At 39.4% G+C, this 17862-nt stretch overlaps 1 protein-coding gene across 1 annotated transcript in view; it reads left to right on the top strand.

Moving 5' to 3' along the window:
• Nucleotides 1–17862, top strand: part of OTOG (otogelin) — a gene marked incomplete at its 5' end in the record, with an annotated part of 99221 nt that overhangs the window by 31363 nt on the left and 49996 nt on the right. Inside the window, 6 exons of the mRNA XM_084263128.1 lie at nucleotides 727–939; nucleotides 2225–2390; nucleotides 2730–2804; nucleotides 7113–7156; nucleotides 8235–8388; nucleotides 13796–13903. Of these exons, the coding sequence (XP_084119254.1) occupies nucleotides 727–939; nucleotides 2225–2390; nucleotides 2730–2804; nucleotides 7113–7156; nucleotides 8235–8388; nucleotides 13796–13903 (760 nt within the window). The remainder of the gene's footprint in view (nucleotides 1–726; nucleotides 940–2224; nucleotides 2391–2729; nucleotides 2805–7112; nucleotides 7157–8234; nucleotides 8389–13795; nucleotides 13904–17862) is intronic.

Raw genomic sequence — 17862 nt, 5'->3', positions numbered from 1 at the left:
ACTTCTCCTGATGCATCATCTTGTCTTCTGAGTATTAATATGTAGCACTAAGAAGCTGCCTTTTTAGTAGTGGGTTTCAACATGAATGTAGAAAAAAGTGGCCCATACAGGAAGTCAGAAATTCTGGAAAATGAATTTTGAAGCCCAAGTCTATGCACCTCTTACTTTGTGGGAAATAGAAGCATAAATCTTTCTGGGTATGCTAATATAGCATATTATTTCTTTTTACCACTCTTCCACAATTATTTAATGCATTCAGAGTAAGGATATTCAGATGACTGCTGTGTTTGGAGCTTATGTAACTATTTGACACTGCTCTTGCTCTCCTGTGCATTAGTGCTACGCCAAGCTAGTAGCTCTGAGAGTGCTTGCAGCCTTATACAACTCAAATGATGGGTAACACCAGAATATTCCTCAAAATACTGACCTGTTGAAAGCAGGTACTGGGAACGGCTTAAACTAGAGATACGTGTAATCCTGTATGTTTCCGAAAGTCAGTGAGTAGTGTGTAGCACCTGTTGCCTAACCCACATCCATGAATTCGTTTAAAGATAGGGTACTGTATGTAGGCACTGTTAAAAACAGTGAGCAGCTAACTTCTTTTCTGTCCTTCTATACAGTTGTAAACATATCAAAGGTAGAAAGAGATATATAGCAGTAGTGTGTAATCATGATCAGTTTTTAAAAGCCCCTCACTGAAACAGTGTTTAATCTGTATTCATATAGCCTCTTACGCAGCGGAAGCTTGTAGCGTCCTTACGAAAGACCTTTTTGCTCCATGCTACCCCTATTTGAGTCCCGTTCTCTACTTTGAGCAGTGCAGAAGAGACACTTGCAAATGTGGACAGATCTGTTTTTGCTCTGCTCTGGCCCATTATGCTCATCACTGCCGACGATTTGGAGTGGTAATAGATTTCAGAGGAGGTGTCCCAGAGTGCGGTGAGTTGTTTATCACTTCTATTCTTAAGTAATTACTGATTGAGGACTTCAGAATGACAGAAAATAAATTTAAATTAATATAATATTTCAAATGAGAAAAGGATTAATTCTAGTGCAATTTTATTTGTGTATGTGTATAGGGCAAGGTTCTTTTTTTGGTCAAGACAGAATTAATACCAGTGGTTTGAGATCATTCTTGCAGCTTTAGTTCTTTTGACTTAAGCAATGCAGAGATCTTTACTTTTGAGGTAGTTGGAGAGCTTCAAATGTATACAGGATTAAAGATATGTGTATATTTCTTCTATGGCTTTGAATATCTCGTACCTGTGTTGATATTATTCATGAGCTGCATAGTTTTTGTTTTCCTCATAATGAGATGAAAAGTGATGGTGATGTACTTAGCAGTTGTAGCTGAATTATTGTCAACTTCTGTATGAAAAATCTCTTTTAGCTTATTCTCTTACTGTCAGTGACACTGAAATAGATACAGAGAGTCTTGAAATAAGTGTAGAGGACTGGTATTGATGATACTTAATTTAAGATGAATGGAAGAATAAAAATAGGATATATGAAGCAAAATTGACATCTGTTATCTGCTCTATAACGCCTCACAAGTAGAGGAGTGGGATAATATTATTAAATTCTTTAGTACATATAGACTTCAGTGATGTAAAAGGTGTTGATAGGACATGTGATTATAGAATTGAAACCCTGTAAAGCAACCCTAAACTTACACCCCTGATGGTTCAGTAGGTTTGGCTTCATAAACCATCTTAGTTCTAAGGAGTGTTCCAGAATTTAACATCTGGTGATTTTCATCAAATGCAATTATCTGTGTTGTAATGCATGGTGAAGAGGATTTTAGAAAGTTGGTCTTTCATGAACTGCAAGGTTTTTTTTAAAGTGAAGCTTTATAGGATATATATGAAAAATTCTTCTGCAAAGTACAAACGCTTTATTTTTTGCTGTCAATGTTTTCTTTAAGATGTTTTCCATTTCCCAAAATCCACATATAAGAGCCAGGTGTTTTCAGAGTTAGAGGGAAAAAAGCTTCAACTGTTCTGTTCCCCCAGTGTAAATCTGGATTAACTGCGTGGACTTTATTGTACTCATTATTACTGCAGATTTACATCTGTGTAGTTTACACAATGTGGTGCCAAGATAGCAATTTTAGTGGAATTTAATGTGATTGGGAATGAAAGAATAGAGATGTTTATCAGGAAACTGTTGGGATGTACTTGTGTCTCCTGCACTGTAATTTGAGAGATTTGTTTCATTTGGACAGCTCTTTCATGTGAAGATACAAAGGAGTACAGTACTTGTGTGTCTACCTGTGGTAGAACCTGCCAAGCACTGTCTGTGCCAGAGACATGCAGCAGTGATTGCGTTGAAGGCTGTGCTTGTCCTGCTGGAATGTATTTGCATTCCAAGACTGAACAATGTGTACAGAGGTAGGTAAAGTTGCAGTTCTAATAGTTGCACATTAGCTTAGAGCACTGCATTTGCAAGTCAGAGTGAACAGCTACAAACATGTGGACATTATTCATAGTGGGATCTTGGAATTATACTCTATATACATGTATACTATATATATCACTAAATCTAGTTGCTACACATTATCTGTTTTTTGGCATACAAGAGGTACAAAAGTCATCTGTTGTTGAGTAGAGGTCTTGCTTTGTTACTGATTTGGTTTGGAATGCACTTGAGTTATACGGCATTATGCATAGGAATTTTTTCTTCATTAAGTTTGAGTTAATCATGGTTACATGTTTTTTTCTCTAATCCAGAAATGAATGTCCTTGTTACTTTCAAGGAATTGATTATCCCCCTGGAGAAAATGTCATGACATCTTTGGGCAAATGGTGAGATATAAACCTGGGTTTATTTTCCCCTGACTAAATAGTGCCTCTGTTTAAGAGCTCTGTCAAATCATTGTGGCTAGCCTACTGGGTTTTTTTGTTGTTGTATTGGTGTTTTTATGATTCTGCTGACTAGCAGTACGTACTGGGGATGTCTTAGCCATTGCAGAAGAATGGGATAGTAGTGCTGGTGTTCATAGAATCATAGAATCATAGGGGTTGGAAGGGACCTCGAGAGATCATCGGGTCCAACCCCCCTGCCAAAGCAGCTCCCTAGCTCATATTGCACAGATAGGCGTCCAGACGGGTCTTGAATATCTCCAGAGATGGAGACTCCACCACCTCCCTGGGCAGCCTGTCCCAGGGCTCTGTCACCCTCACTGTGAAAAAGTTCTTCCTCATGGTGGTGTGGAACTTCCTGTTCTCCAACTTGCAGCCATTGCCCCTTGGCCTGTCTCCACAGACCACTGAAAAGGGGCTGGCTGATTCCCCCTGCATCCCATACTTAAGATATTTATCAACATTAATAAGGTCCCCTCTTAGTCGTCTTTTCTCTAGGCTAAACAGTCCCAGCTCAATCAGCCTTTTTCTCATAGGGGAGATGCTCCAGGCCCTTAATCATCTTTGTAGCCCTTCTCTGGACTCTCTCCAGGAGATCCCTGTCTTTTTTTATACCGGGGAGCCCAGAACTGGACACAATACTCCAGGTGGGGCCTGACCAGGGCAGAGTAGAGGGGGACGATCACCTCCTTTGACCTGCTGGCCACACTCCTCCTGATGCACCCCAGGATCCCATTGGCTCTCTTAGCCCCCAGGGCAGACTGCTGGCTCATGGCCAACCTGTCATCAACCAGGACCCCCAGGTCCTTCTCCACAGAGCTCTTCTCCAGCAGGTCATCCCCCAGCCTGTACTGATACAAGCGGTTATTCCTTCCCAGGTACAAGACTCTACACTTGCTTTTGTTGAACTTCATTAGGTTCCTCCCTGCCCAGCTCTCCAGCCTGTCCAGGTCTCTCTGGATGGCAGCACAGTGTTCCTGCGTGTCAGCCACTCCTCCCAGCTTTGTATCATCGGGTACTTGCTGAGGGTGGATGCTATTCCCTCATCAAGGTCGTCAATGAAGATATTAAACAGGACTGGACCCAACACTGAGCCCTGGGGAACACTGCTAGTCACAGGTCTCCAGTCAGATTCTGCTCCACTGATCACCACCATCTGAGCTCCGTCCAACAGCCAATTCTCCACCCACCTCACTGTCCACTCATCTGTCCCATGCTCTCTCAGCCTTGCTATCAGGATGTCATGGGAGACAGTATCGAAAGCCTTGCTGAAGTCAAGGTAGATGACATCCACTGCTCTCCCTCCATCTACCCAGCCAGTGATGAGATCATAGAAGGCTATGAGATTGGTCAGGCACAATCTCCCCTTGGTGAATCCATGCTGACTACTCCTCATGACGTTCTTCTCTTCCAATTGCTTGGAGATGGCATCCAGAACAAGCTGTTCCATCACCTTTCCAGGGACAGAAGTGAGGCTGACTGGCCTATAGTTGCTCGGATCCTCCTTCTTGCCCTTTTTAAAGACCGGAGTGACGTTGGCTCTCCTCCAGTCTTCAGGCACTTCTCCTGTTCTCCAAGACCTGTTGAAAATGATAGAGAGCGGCTCAGCAATCACCTCCGCCAGCTCCCTCAGGACACGTGGATGCATCCCATCCGGGCCCATGGATTTATGTGTATTAATCCCTTTGAGACACTCCTGGACTACCTCAACCAGAGGGAAGCTCTTCATTTACCAAACTCTCTTACTTTCTTCCAGTGTCTGTGGGTCCTGAGGGGCCTTTGAAGTGAAGACCGAAGCAAAGGCAGCATTCAGTATCTCCACCTTCTCAGCATCCCCTGTTACCAGGACACCCACCTCGTTCAGCAAGGGACCCACATTATCCCTGGTCATCCTCTTACTATTCACATATCCAAAACCCCCCTTTTTATTATCCTTTATGTCCCTTGCCAGTTTCAATTCCAAGTGAGCTTTAGCCTTCCTAGTTGCATCCCTACAGGCCCTGACAACATTCCTATATTCTTCCCAGGTGCTCAGACCCTTTTTCCACAATTCATAGACCTTCTGCTTCCCTTTGAGTTTACTCATTAGCTCCCTGCTCATCCATGCAGGTCTTCTGCCTCTCGTTCCCAATTTCTTGCTCCAAGGGATGCAGTGGTGCTGTGCTTGGAAGAAGCGCCGATTAAATGCTACCCAGCTCTCACAGGCTCCCTTACCTTCTAACAGCGTAGCCCATGGGATAGCTCCCATTAGTTTGCGGAAGAGATCAGAGTTTGCTCTTCTAAAATTCAGGGTAGCTATCCTACTTTTTGGCTTGCTTCTTCCACTCAGGATCTTGAACTCAACCATTTCATGGTCACTTTGTCCCAAGCTGCCCCTGACCTTCACTTCCCCAGTGAGTCCCTCCTTGTTGGTAAAAACAAGGTCCAGCACCCGCCTTCCCCTTGTAGGTTCCTGCACCATCTGTAGCAGGAAATTGTCTTCTACACACTGCAGAAATTGCTTAGACTACACACGACTGGCCCTGTTGCTTGCCCAGCAAATGTCTGGGTAATTGAAGTCCCCCATAAGGACCAGCGCATGGGATCTCAAGGCTACTTCTAGCTGCTTGTAGAATGTACTATCAACTCTCTCCTCCTGAGCAGGGGGCCTGTAGTACACACCCACAACAGTGTCACTCACACTTGCCTGTCCCTTGATTCTTACCCACAAGCACTCAACTGATGGATCATCCTTTCCCAGGTGGAGTTCAATACATTCTAGCTGCTGTCTTACATAAAGAGCAACTCCTCCACCTTGCCACCCTAGCCTGTCTTTCCTAAAAAGCACATAGCCATCCATGGCAGCGCGCCAGTCATCTGAGCTGTCCCACCACATCTCTGGGATTGCAATGAGATCGTGGCCCTGCGACCGCACAAAGATCTCTAACTCTTCCTGTTTGTTACACATGGGCTCACGTTCACTAGTAAAGCACAGAACCTGAAATGCTACTACTTTTTTCTCTGATGATGATTTGCTATCAGATTTGTCACCATTTTATAGAAATATTAGACTGTTTTGGCTGGAATTAGACAGGAGCAGCCAGTATCATGCTGCTCAGTGCTTCCCTGCATATAGTATCTTGTTAGGGTCAAGTTTTATTGAAATTTTCTTGTTTCTTTGCTCAACTGTCATGTAGGAGAAACATGTTCTGTTTGTTCCTGTTTGTGTAATGTTTTGCATATATGAATGGGTATGCACAGTGCCAGCTTTATGATATGCTAACCAAAAAGTTTTATTTTGAATATTGATTAGCACAGAATTGTTTGAGTGGGGGGGTTTTAAGGTTCTGATCATAAACTGTAGTTCTAGTTGGTTCTGATAATAGTTACATTAGGTTGATATTGCTGATTCCTGTAATATTGCTGAAGCAAAATTAGTTTGATACAGCATGAGGATAGAAACTAGAAACTGCCTCACAGTTTCCTTCTATGACCCAAGAACACTGTAATAAGAGAAATGCTCATTTTGTTATAACTGAGATAGAAATTCATGATATTGTGAGATGTTTTCAGATGGCTATTTTGTCGATGATCCATGTTAGGAGTGGTTGTGAAAAGACTTTTGTCAATCCATTGTTACTGTGCTTTGCTTGGGAAATGTCATTCCAGTTCTGTACAAAAAAATTGTTGCAGTCACAATAGCTTGTGGTTGTGTTATCTTCAAAAGTGGGTCTTTACCTTCAGCTGTGGGATAACTGAAGGACTTGGTATTGTCAACTTTTTCACATAAACTAAGAACTGGCTTTTTTAGATGGTGAGGAAAACAGAGACTTTATAATAGTGTTAAGAATGTTCATATGGGAGTATGTACCCGGAGCTTGCTGTAACATGTATGTATGTGTGTTTAGGGTTTGGGTTTGCTGCTGTAGCTTGTTGCAGTTTTGTTTCAGATGATGATGGTTCTGTTACATTACCAGGCTTGACTGATTCTTACTGCACTGATGTCTTTGGGAGCAGTATAAAGATGTATTTTTATGTCAACTCAGGCATTTTAACTACTGGTAATATTATGGAGAAAGCAAAAATTGGAAATGTAATGTATATTCTTTAGTTAAGGCAATGCACATTTTATCCCCAGTCCTAATGTTCTGTGTAAACATTTATACTGTAATTTTGTATTGATGCATGCTGTGTGCTTCATTATTAAACAGACAACATTCATATTCCAGATCTTCCTGACTCTCATTACATCTTAATGTATTTTTATTGCAGCCATTGCAGGGATGGAGTAATGAATTGTGAGAACAACATAGTAGGTGAGTGAGGAGAGAGAATGGGGAAAAATACTTGAAGTCAAATTAATATGTATCCTCCAACTCTGAGGAATCCCTCGTCTGCAGTAGAAAACTGTGCAATATGTATAAATGTATAGCTTGCAGGAGGGGATGCATAATTTAGGAATTATGTATATGCCTTAAAAGTAAGGTTGGTACAAAGCAGCAGCATAACTGTCTAAAATACTGTTAAATCTGAGCAAGATTTTTTCCCCAGTGCTTTAAAATATGTTTCTTGGTGGGTTTTGTTTTTTGATTGCTAATGTAAGCAAGCTTAGCTGCATGACAAACAGCAGAACTTGAGTAGGACAGAGGTTAGCTTTGCCACATAAAACAGTTGTAGGAACTAAACACTGGCAGTATTTACTCAGATATTTTTTCTTTCCCTCCACAAACCCTGAGTAACTGAAATAGGAAAAAATTTTCTTTTGTCATACTTAATAAAAAGAATGTAACAAGTGCTTTTTCTATTACACTATATTTTATATGTCATAAAGTATTATTGTCCATGCTGTGTTATGAAGCTGGCTTGTTTTATGTAGGTTCAGTTCTGGCACTGCCAGCTCCTTGGTCTTTAGCAGAAATCTGTTCCCTGTGCACTTGGAGGTGATGGTTGTACTGATCTGACCATTATTGGCAACCTCTCTCCCTGCCACCACTTTGGGCATTTCTGTTGCACTTGCACAGTATGCTCAGCACAACCCAAAAGCAATTGTGCAGTAGAGTTGGTTTGTTCATAGTCACTCCAGCATGCAAAGTGGGATCCAGCTCTCAGATATTTTCTGAAAATTTTTTGCTTTCTGCTGATTTCTGTTTCAGTTTTGGAGGGCTGATTGCTGACAGTTTAGAAAGTCATGTTCCTTACTAAATGAATATATTCATTTCAGTATTTTGTATGAGATTTCTAGCAGCTCTATGAAGCTAACTATGCTCAGGAGAGACAGCCAATTGGAAGTAATACTTTTGTGTTACATATTCTCAATCAAAATCTATTGCACACTTTTATGGAATACAAAATTTCAGTTGTGAGGACTGATGTGATTACCAATTTTTTCCCCAGCACACAGCTGCCCAGTAGGACAAATTTATATTAACTGCAGTAATCAACACGTTGATCCTGAACTCAGCAGAGAGAGAACTTGTGAGCATCAGCTGCTAAATCTCACTTTCCCAGCACGCCTTCCTTGTGTTTCAGGTTGTGTCTGCCCACCAGGGTGAGTACGGACAGATTTGCATCTTTTGGTGCGCAAGCATTAATGAATAACTTCAGCAGTAATGGTGTAATTAATTCAGCCGAGGACATGCCACATGTCTACTTGGAATATTTGAGGTGTCAAGGGGAGACCATCCAACTTGTGAAGGCTTACCACATAATGACATGGAGAATTAAAGGAATAAGAAATAATAAATGAAGAGACAGGTGTAACCAAAGGACTAATACATCAAAATAATAAAATAACAGGAATATAGAAAGGGCATTGAAATTACTTGATCCGATCCCTGTACAACAGCAGAATCATGTTTGCCTGGATAATTTTTTCAGATATCTAGCCTCTTGTTTAATTGAGGGAGGATTATTTCTTCATTTTTAGGCAGCATTTTTGGTATTCTCTCCCTGAAACCTTTATTTTAATTCTCAGCCGCTTATGTTGAAAATGTGCAGATGAGCTGATTTCATAGAGCCATAGAATCTTTTGAGTTGGAAGGGACCTTCAAGATCATCTAGTTCCCACCCCCTGCTGTGGGCCCAGGCAGGACTCTCTCCCCAGGTTTCCCAAAGCCCTGTCCAACCTGGCCTTGAAGACTGTCAGGGAGGGGGAGGCCAGAGATTCTCTGGACAACCTGTGCCAGAGCCTCACCACCTTCATAGAGAAGAATTTCGTCCTAATACACTATCTAAATCTATCCTCCTTCAGCTTAATGCCATTACCCCTTGTCCTATCACTACATGCCTTTTTAAATCCCACATCGCTGAGATTTTTTAAGACAAAAATAGCAATTATATGTTTAAGTTATGTTGGCTTTTATGGTATTTAGTCTCTTAAGCATATAGCTTGAAGGTTTTGAGTAGTCACTCTAAAATTACCATTTCTGCCTTGAGAACCTACTCAAAAGTAGAATAAAAGCCAGATCCTCTGGTGAACTAGGTCAGTTTTGTGGACTCGTACTGGGGCGGTGTTGTCCACTTTACAAGTGTAAAACAGCCATGGAATTTCTTGGAGCTTGACATTAGTTCTTTACCTGAAATAATTTGAGATTTTGCTTCAGTTTAGCTTTTTTCATTATCTGTAAGTTAAAATTTAAGCAATAATGAAATCAGTTTAATATTTTGATGAGTTTTGGTTGTTTTAGGTAAAACAATGAGAAAAAAACCCAACAAAACCAAAAACTTGTAGGAAAGTAAATGTGCCACAATTTAGAAACCTGTATAGGAAGCTATCTTTTTCAGAAGGGATTTTACCAGTCTATTCAGTGGGATGATTATTCTTCAGTGATTCCATGAAAGAGATAACACAAAGAGAGCGAAAGAACCTGTATTCAGAAAGCAGTGTTATGATTTTAAGAGGGCAATATATTTTGCAGTCTACTTTTCTAGTATCTGGAGAGTAAACTATTCTTCCAAATATTTCACTGTTTCCAGCATTTCATCTTTGTTGGGCTTAGAGTACATTCTAGTGGAACTTGCATGAAATGGTAATTAAATACAAAATTAGTACATCATATTGAAAAGTAGCAGATTTCTGAGTGTGATTCATTTTAGTCTGAGGTGAATAAATCAGATGCAAGTAACTGTTGTAAATATTGAAATTTACAGGAGATCATTCCCATTCTATAGGTTACAGTAGAAGAACTATGATCATATGCTTTCCCTCTGTTTTAGAACTGATTGAGGTAGAATACTAATTCTCCAGAAACACACATTCTAATTTTGTTCCACTCTGTTTTGCTGACATTTAGTGATTTTGAAAATTTTAATTGTTTTTTCACTGTTTTTCATCTGTCAATGTTTAAATAGCAATTTCTAGAATGCAGCATGGAATACAGGAAAAGTAAGCAATATTCTGTTTACAAAACAGTTCTTAGTTTTTCCAGTTCAATCTCTGAATTTCATTTCTGCTTCTGGCTTGCTATGATTCAGATGATTTTTCCTTCTTTAACGACATCAAATGTGTGTGATTTGATACAGACCCTTTAATCAGGCTGTAGGGGAAACAGAAAGAAAAGAGAGAAGAAACAGTAGAATCTGCCTATGTTTCTGCATACAATGCGATGTGCTTACCACAAATGGACCTGTGCTAGTTTGTCACTGTCCTATTCCATTAGTTTGCCACGGTGTCCAGTGAGACTGATAGTGGTCTCTGAAACAGCCAGCTTCTCTTCATTTTTCTTTGTAACCCGTTATTACTGTTGCTGTCAAGAAAAGGTAACTTTCCTGAAGAAACTTGTATTTTTTCACTTCCTTCTCTGATTTCACCCTTGACTGCAGCATGAGTTGGATTTGGCTATTCTATGCTTTATATAGTGTACAGTATAAAACCCTGTACTTTATATACAATGTATATAGTTTTTCTGTTTCCCTGCTGTTCTTGTCTGATCCAGTAGTAGTGTGAAGGATTCATGTAATCCTTGGGGCTTGAGGAATGAACAAACTCCATATTGAAATGCCAAACATCTCTGTAAGGGATTGGCAAATATTTCCTGTACATTTTTGTAGGAGGCACACAAAAATGCTAAAGGACTGAAAATTCAATATGGGAGTTGTTCCCCAAACGAGCAAGGAAATGCTAGGCAGGAATGTAGTAACTCTAAAGAGTGAATGAACTATAATGAAGCCCTAAGGTGTTGATAACAGGGATGTTATCAACATCTGCTGGTTTTTAAAAATTTGTTTATATTTTCTGGTTAGGGAAGTCCATGGAGGTGGCAGAATTCCATTACTGGAAATGTTATTTGCTGCTTACTTATTTTTTACTCAAACTCTCTTACAGACCTTTGTAGAAAGATTTTTGAAACCCCAGAGAACAAAAGTGTTCATGGTTGCATAAATGTGTTGGCAGTAGTCTGTTGCCCAGGGGAGGAGAAAGAGCCACATGATACACAACCTGTTGAAAACTGCTCTGGTGGAGGCTGCTAGAGAGCTATTTTTCAGTGTTCAGGTCCTGATTTGTGGGCTTTGCAGAAGCAAAGAAGTGTTGACTCACAGAAAGTGCATTGCTTCAAATGATGCTTTTACCAAGACTATGTATTTACATGTATATGAATGAACAAAGCTATAGACAATAATGAGATAGTAATGAAATCAAATGTTCAGCTTGAAGTGTGATAGCTATAATTGTATTTTTCCAGTTCATTGTATGATGGACAGCAAGTATAGGTGTCAAGAAGAATGTCTGATACTTCAAAGGGGAGCTGTGCAAGGCCTCTCTGTAGGGTATTTGTGGTGAATTCTTAGATCACTGAAATCTATCCATGTGTCTGGCTTTACAAGAGAGAAAGCTGTTATCACCTGTTTTAGCCAGGGTAATAACATGAGATAAAAAATACATTTAGTGTTACTTTGTCTGTGTGATGCCCTTTGTGTCTGAATATGCCCCATTCATTTTTGAGGAGCTTTAAACCAGTGGGAATTTCAGTCTTTCAGTTGATTGTCTTCAAGTGACACAATGCTTGAAATAAGTATGGATTACAAAGAACACTTCAGGTAGACTGGGGGAAAATTACAGTTTTTCAGTTTCATGGGGAGGGGGTTCTATGATGACTGCACGTTTCTATATAAGAAGAGCTACAGAGTTGTAAATTTCCATCTGATAAATAGCACGCTGAAGAAGAATCTAAGTCATACTACAGAAATTACTGTTTCATTTGTACGCCTAAATAAAATGTTCTGTGATGAATGGAATGATAAAATCTTTCCTTTTAGATACCAGGGAATCAAAACAATTGTCATTACCCTGTTAGTCATACGTGTACCTCACATTCCACACCAACATAGATCTCTTGTCTATGTTGCAGTGTCTTGCCCAAGAGACAGTGCTAAACATCAGAACATCAAATCTGTTCTTCAGAAAACTTTTAGGACTAGAGGAGAACCTTTATAAAATTTGTATTACTACAGAAAGGTCCTGGAATTCTAAACAAACTTTGAAAAAGATGAAGGTTATCAGTGCATTTTGAGTTTCTTTCCCAATAGAAAAACACTTCAAAACTTAGCATTTAGAAATAAGGATAATTGTAGGTTGTGTGATTCCTGTAAGACTAGATCACTAGCATGTTAGTTGCTCCTGCTTCTTAATGTTGTAACAAACATTATCCTGAACAAACACAGATAACAAAACAAGCCAGAGCTGCAGCTGTTAGAGTGAAAGACACTGCTGTAGCTTATTAAGAGTTTGTTTCACAATTTTAATTTTGTAGATTGATTTATCATTGAAGGTGTTACTTCTATCTGTTGCTGGACCTCTAGGTTCTATATTGATATCTGTTTGCTTATGCAATAGTATTACAGTACTTTTTAAAAAATGAATCAGACTTCAGAAGAAATATGACTTTCTCTGGCTTAGTGAAACAATAGCTTTTAAAATAAAATCATTCAGTATTTCTGGTATATTTCCTGAGATTTTCCTGTAGTGTCTGAGGTCTCTTTTCATCTAACTCTCATATATATTTTTTTTCTGGATATTAATGCATGCCACAAATATTAATTTTAGAGAGGTCATGTTATTTAGCCTTGCTGGGCAAGGAGTCTGTTAATGGAATCTTTTTCACTATTTTTTTGAGCTTTCAGTTTTTATCTGTTATCCTAAGAATGGTGATTCTATTCACAACTTAACAGCATTAGTTGTGAACTGTAAGTAGCCATGCATAGGGCTATCTCTGTTGTCATGAAAATATCTTTTGAAGACTACAAGGATATTTCTGCCAATAAAGTTAAGTGTATTTGTGATTGGTTGCGTGAATGAGCTAGTTGTACAGATATACAGTCAATTAATTTCACGCAAACAGGATAGTTCTTTTGATCTTGATTAAATTATTCATGAAGCAAGAGGTTTAACTGCAGCTATAAGAAAATTGTGAAGTAAATTAGAGTTCTGCAAATGAGATGAGGAAGAGAACAAGAAGAAATCCTCATTTAAAAATTAATTTTTAGAATAAAACTGCCACTGACATTTGATTGTGAAAGCACATACCACTAGAGCTCAACATAATGGCTCCAACATATCTTGGAAGACCTTTTGGCTTTAGTTAAACAGAATTTAATTGGCTGAGTTACAAGAAATTCGGTGAAATTCAGGGGGGGTCTGGAAAATCTCAGTTTTATTGACTTTATAATTTCTGTGTTAATGGATAAGTCTTCATATGGTGAGTGTTTTAAGGGCTAGTGCCCAAAGTGCTAGTGCTTACTAAAGATAAAATATTAAGGTACTAGTGAAAGGAAATAGCCAAATTGCTCATATATAGTTATTAATAAGCATGTTGTTTTAATTTCAGACTATTTAAAATACTTGTTTTTCAATAATGTTAATGCTAATAATTTAAAAGTTTAAGAGAGTATTTTTGTATCTAGATACCAGGTATAATTCTGCTGAGTGTGGGTTGGTTTTTTTTATTCTTTTTTGATAGTCTTGTTAAACATGGAGATGTATGCTTGGACGCAGATGAATGTCCATGTTCATGGAAAGGAAAGGAATACTTCCCGGGTGACAAAGTAATTTCTTCCTGTCATACATGGTAAGCAGAGATCTGTTAAAGTGATAATTTAATTTTAGTTATTAATTTTTGGATTGATTATTCCTTTCTGCATCATAATAATGAATTCCATTCTGGATTATGGTAGAACACCCTAATTTTGTATTTAAATTTGTTCAAAGTAGTAGTAAAATTTCATTTTTTCTTAGGGTTTCTTGTCTCAAGGAGCTTTTACATAACAGTTATCTGGAATTTATTTTTTTTTTTAAAAAAGTTTGATTTAGAAACATCTTTAGGTAATCTAAATTAATAATTCATGGTCAGTGTTCCTAAAGCACAAGTATTACTCCTGAGTGACATTTGTTAAATGATGTTTTTCATCTTTAGCATAGTATCTGAGCCGTCTAAGGATCTAAAACATAACCCTGTGGCCATAAGTGTGCACTCACTGATAAATTAAGGAGAGTACTGAGCATAACAACAGATACAGTGGTTGCTAATTTTGTGTATGGGTAAAGTAGCCGATGAATAAATTGACTTTTAAAGGAAGAGTTCTAATAGACAAGCATTGATACGATCACTCATACATATGCAGAAACCTGTTCCTTTTACTCTCCAACGTTGTAAATGCAGCACGTACCCTATAGCCATGTTAGTCCACAAAGTTTCCTTTGGAGCACTTTCAGTAGACCATGGTACGCTACCATTTCCATAAGCTTCACAAGAGCTAAGATGTGAAAATATATCACATCTGTGTGATACTGAAACAAGTTTGTTTCATGGTGGTCCCCATCTCTTCTTCTCTGACCGCTGTTGGGTGTCGCAAGCTGTCACTAAGCAGCACTATTTGTCTTACCAGAGCTTCAGAAATTCGGCTGTACTGTTAAGCATCAAGATGCTGTGGTAGTGGTGTAGCCTCTAGCTTCTCCAGTTCCTTCCTTTTGGCCCTTCTTCTAGCTTACCAGGAACATTTAACTGGTGTTACCTGGTAAACTACTGCTTCTGGCCTGCACAGCTCAGTATAGGCTAGCATGGTGAAGGCTTGTCCAGTCAGCACTAATCATTGCCTTGTCTGGATGTCATTGCCTGCGCCAGCCTTGTGCTGACTGCCTACCTCTGCCTCTTGTCAGGTCCTCAATATCTGCTCTAGAAGATATTTGTAGCCCTTTGGTCGACTGGTGAAGCGACTTACAAGCCATCTCCACTGGGCAGGCAGGTAAAGCGACCCGGGTTATTCACCCCCTTATTTCCAAAGGCCTCTCCAATTGGACCTGGTGTGGGATTGCTTGCATCAGAAAGAACTATTATATCCCATTTAATCTGTATGAGACTTCACCAAGGGCAGCAGCAGTGCAGGCAGAAAGACACTGGATATTTAGCCTTCTGTCTTTTTTTTTTTTTTTATTTCCCCCCCCTGAGGTCAGGAGCATTAATTCATGTACAAATCCTTAAGGTTGTCATGGCTTTTCTAGTCTTCCACATCCAGAAGCAAAGTCAGATCAGTGACAACGGCTTTTTTTTGCTATTAGTTGTCCACTGAAAGATAGGAAGTCTGCAGCAAGCTCTGCTTGATGCAGAGTGTAGAAAGTCTCTGAGACTGCTATGTATATATGCAGAAGTGTGTTTGATATGTCAAGGGAAATGTGTGTTTTTGTTTGTGCAAAGCATGAGAATGTTCCTGTACAGACAAACTCACTTAGCACTAATGGCAGTTATAATGACTTCAGTGTTACTGAGAGCTCAGAAATGGTGTATGGCAATAGTAAATATAATATTCATATCTGATGTAGTATTAGCAACATAAGTGTTAATCTGATTTGTCTGTAGAACAGTAAAATGGTAAATAAAATAATTTCTTAAATTGGCAAAACTACCAGTGCCAGGAACTTTCAACTGAAGCTCTGGAATCTGGCTGAACTGCAGTTGTAGGTTTTGTGAAATTCTCACCCATCCTGGTGAGATTAAACACAAAAGGTTATTACACTAACTGAAACTATGGGAGTGGCATTTTGCTGCTGTGTTGTACAAGGCAAGATGGGTGGTGCAGTTAGCTGTCAGACATGAAGACCATTGAGCAAATGTGGTCGCTCTCTGAGGGCAGCTGAATTGGGCCTTCTGCATTCTTAAATGAATACTACTTGGAAATACTTTTCTAAAACAGCCAGTCAAACTTAGGAAGGTGCTAGTAAGTCTGCTTTTCCAACTAGGACTCTCTAGATTCGGTAGTTTGCTGTGAAACAAGACTGGTTTAGAAGACTTTGAAGACGTTATGTAAAAAAGTATGCAAAGGAGCTCCCTATTCTTCACACATTAAGAAATATTTCTGCATGAGCCCTTAACTTTCTGCATGAGCAAGTGGAAGAGGTTTAGAATAGGCCAAGAGTACAGCTAAAACCTAATGTCTCACAGAGAGCATGAGCAGCAGAACTTACTCTTTCAGTCCAAATAAAATTTCTTCTATTTGCTCTCTCTTCATCAGCTTGATTAGATTCCTGTGTTAGGTACAGTTTGAGGTGATGGATTTAGCAGGGTGAGTCCTATTGCCACCTACTTGAGCTTTGGTAGAGCACTTTTCACATGTCGTACTGTTATTTTAGCCATGTGCTTAGTGCATTTGTATGTGTAGTTATACAAAACACAAGCAGTGGGCCAAATCAACGATGGGATAAGTGGAGTCTTAGAAAATTACTTCAAGTTGGTGCATGTTACATGGTAAGGCAATAGAAGGAAACATGATGCTAATAATAATTGGAGCCAGCTAGACTTTTTGGGTAATGCTACTCTTCTGAAAATAGTGGTGCCCTGACCCCGTCATATATGATCCGAGATGAAAAGGAAAAGTTATACTAGGAAAAACCTTCAAATGTTTGGTGCCTTAGAATGAGATACCAAATACTAGTGAGTTATGAAATATTTATATAAGTGTTGTAGTTTTTTCCCAGCCACCAGCTGAGCACCACGCAGTTGCTCACTTGCTTCCCCTCCCACCCCCCAGGGGGAAATATGGGTGGGAAGGAAAGGAAAGGGGGTAGGGACAGTTTACTGGGACAGCAAAGGGAGGGAGAAATAACAGCAACAGGACTTTATAGCAAAATGTATAAAACTGGAGATACACAATGCAGTTTCTTAGACCAAACAGCTAAGAAGCCAGACAGTCCCCAAGCCGTGTGTCCTGGAGCCATGCACTCCTTCCCACCAGCCCCCCTTTATGCTGAGCATGACATCATTGGTATGGAATACCCCCTTTGGTTAGTTTGGGTCACCTGTCCTGGCTGTGTTCCCTCCTGGCTTCCTTGGTGCCCCCATCTTCTCATTAGTAAGGCACAATGAAAAGCTGAAAAGTCATTGACTGCTTGGAAACAAAAACTTCAGTGTGCCATCAACATTGGTCTCATCCTAAATGCCAAGCACAGCACTACACTAGTGACTAGAAAGGAAATTAACTCTATTCTAGCCAAACCCAGGACAGTAAGTCAGATTAATGCTTTCGTTGTAAAATACAGGACGCTCATTTAATCAGGAAACTAAAAATTCAATACTTTTGAAAATAAACTTAGTTATGTACCAGAATTATATCACATGCTGTATTTAGTTTAACCTCTATTTATAAAATATGTCTGTAGCAAAGCTATACCATGGTAGCAGCTCTGCTGTATTTATCGAGGGAAGGTTTTTTAACTCTACAGGTGATTTAGAAATATAAACCCCAAGATTTTAAAAATTATTTGTGGATACAGGAAATAAAATTTTATCCGTTATTTATGTATCTTACATAATTTATGAAGATGATACAGAAAGAGATATAGTATCCAGTGTACAAAGCCTTGATGTTAGGCAATTAGAAAGCAACGGTAATTCAGAAAGCTCTTAACAGTCACTTCACTGTACATGTGGCAAACATATTTTGGTGCATAAGGTGGCCATAGACAGAACTGGAAGCTCCTGAACTGTTAGAATAGGGCTTGGGGATGAAAATAACTAGGCATCTGCAGGGAAGGGAG

Source organism: Gallinula chloropus (assembly GCF_964237585.1).
Source record: "Gallinula chloropus genome assembly, chromosome: 4".
In the NCBI taxonomy this organism is placed as follows: Eukaryota; Metazoa; Chordata; class Aves; order Gruiformes; family Rallidae; genus Gallinula; species Gallinula chloropus.
This window is presented reverse-complemented; position numbering and strand designations above follow the sequence as displayed.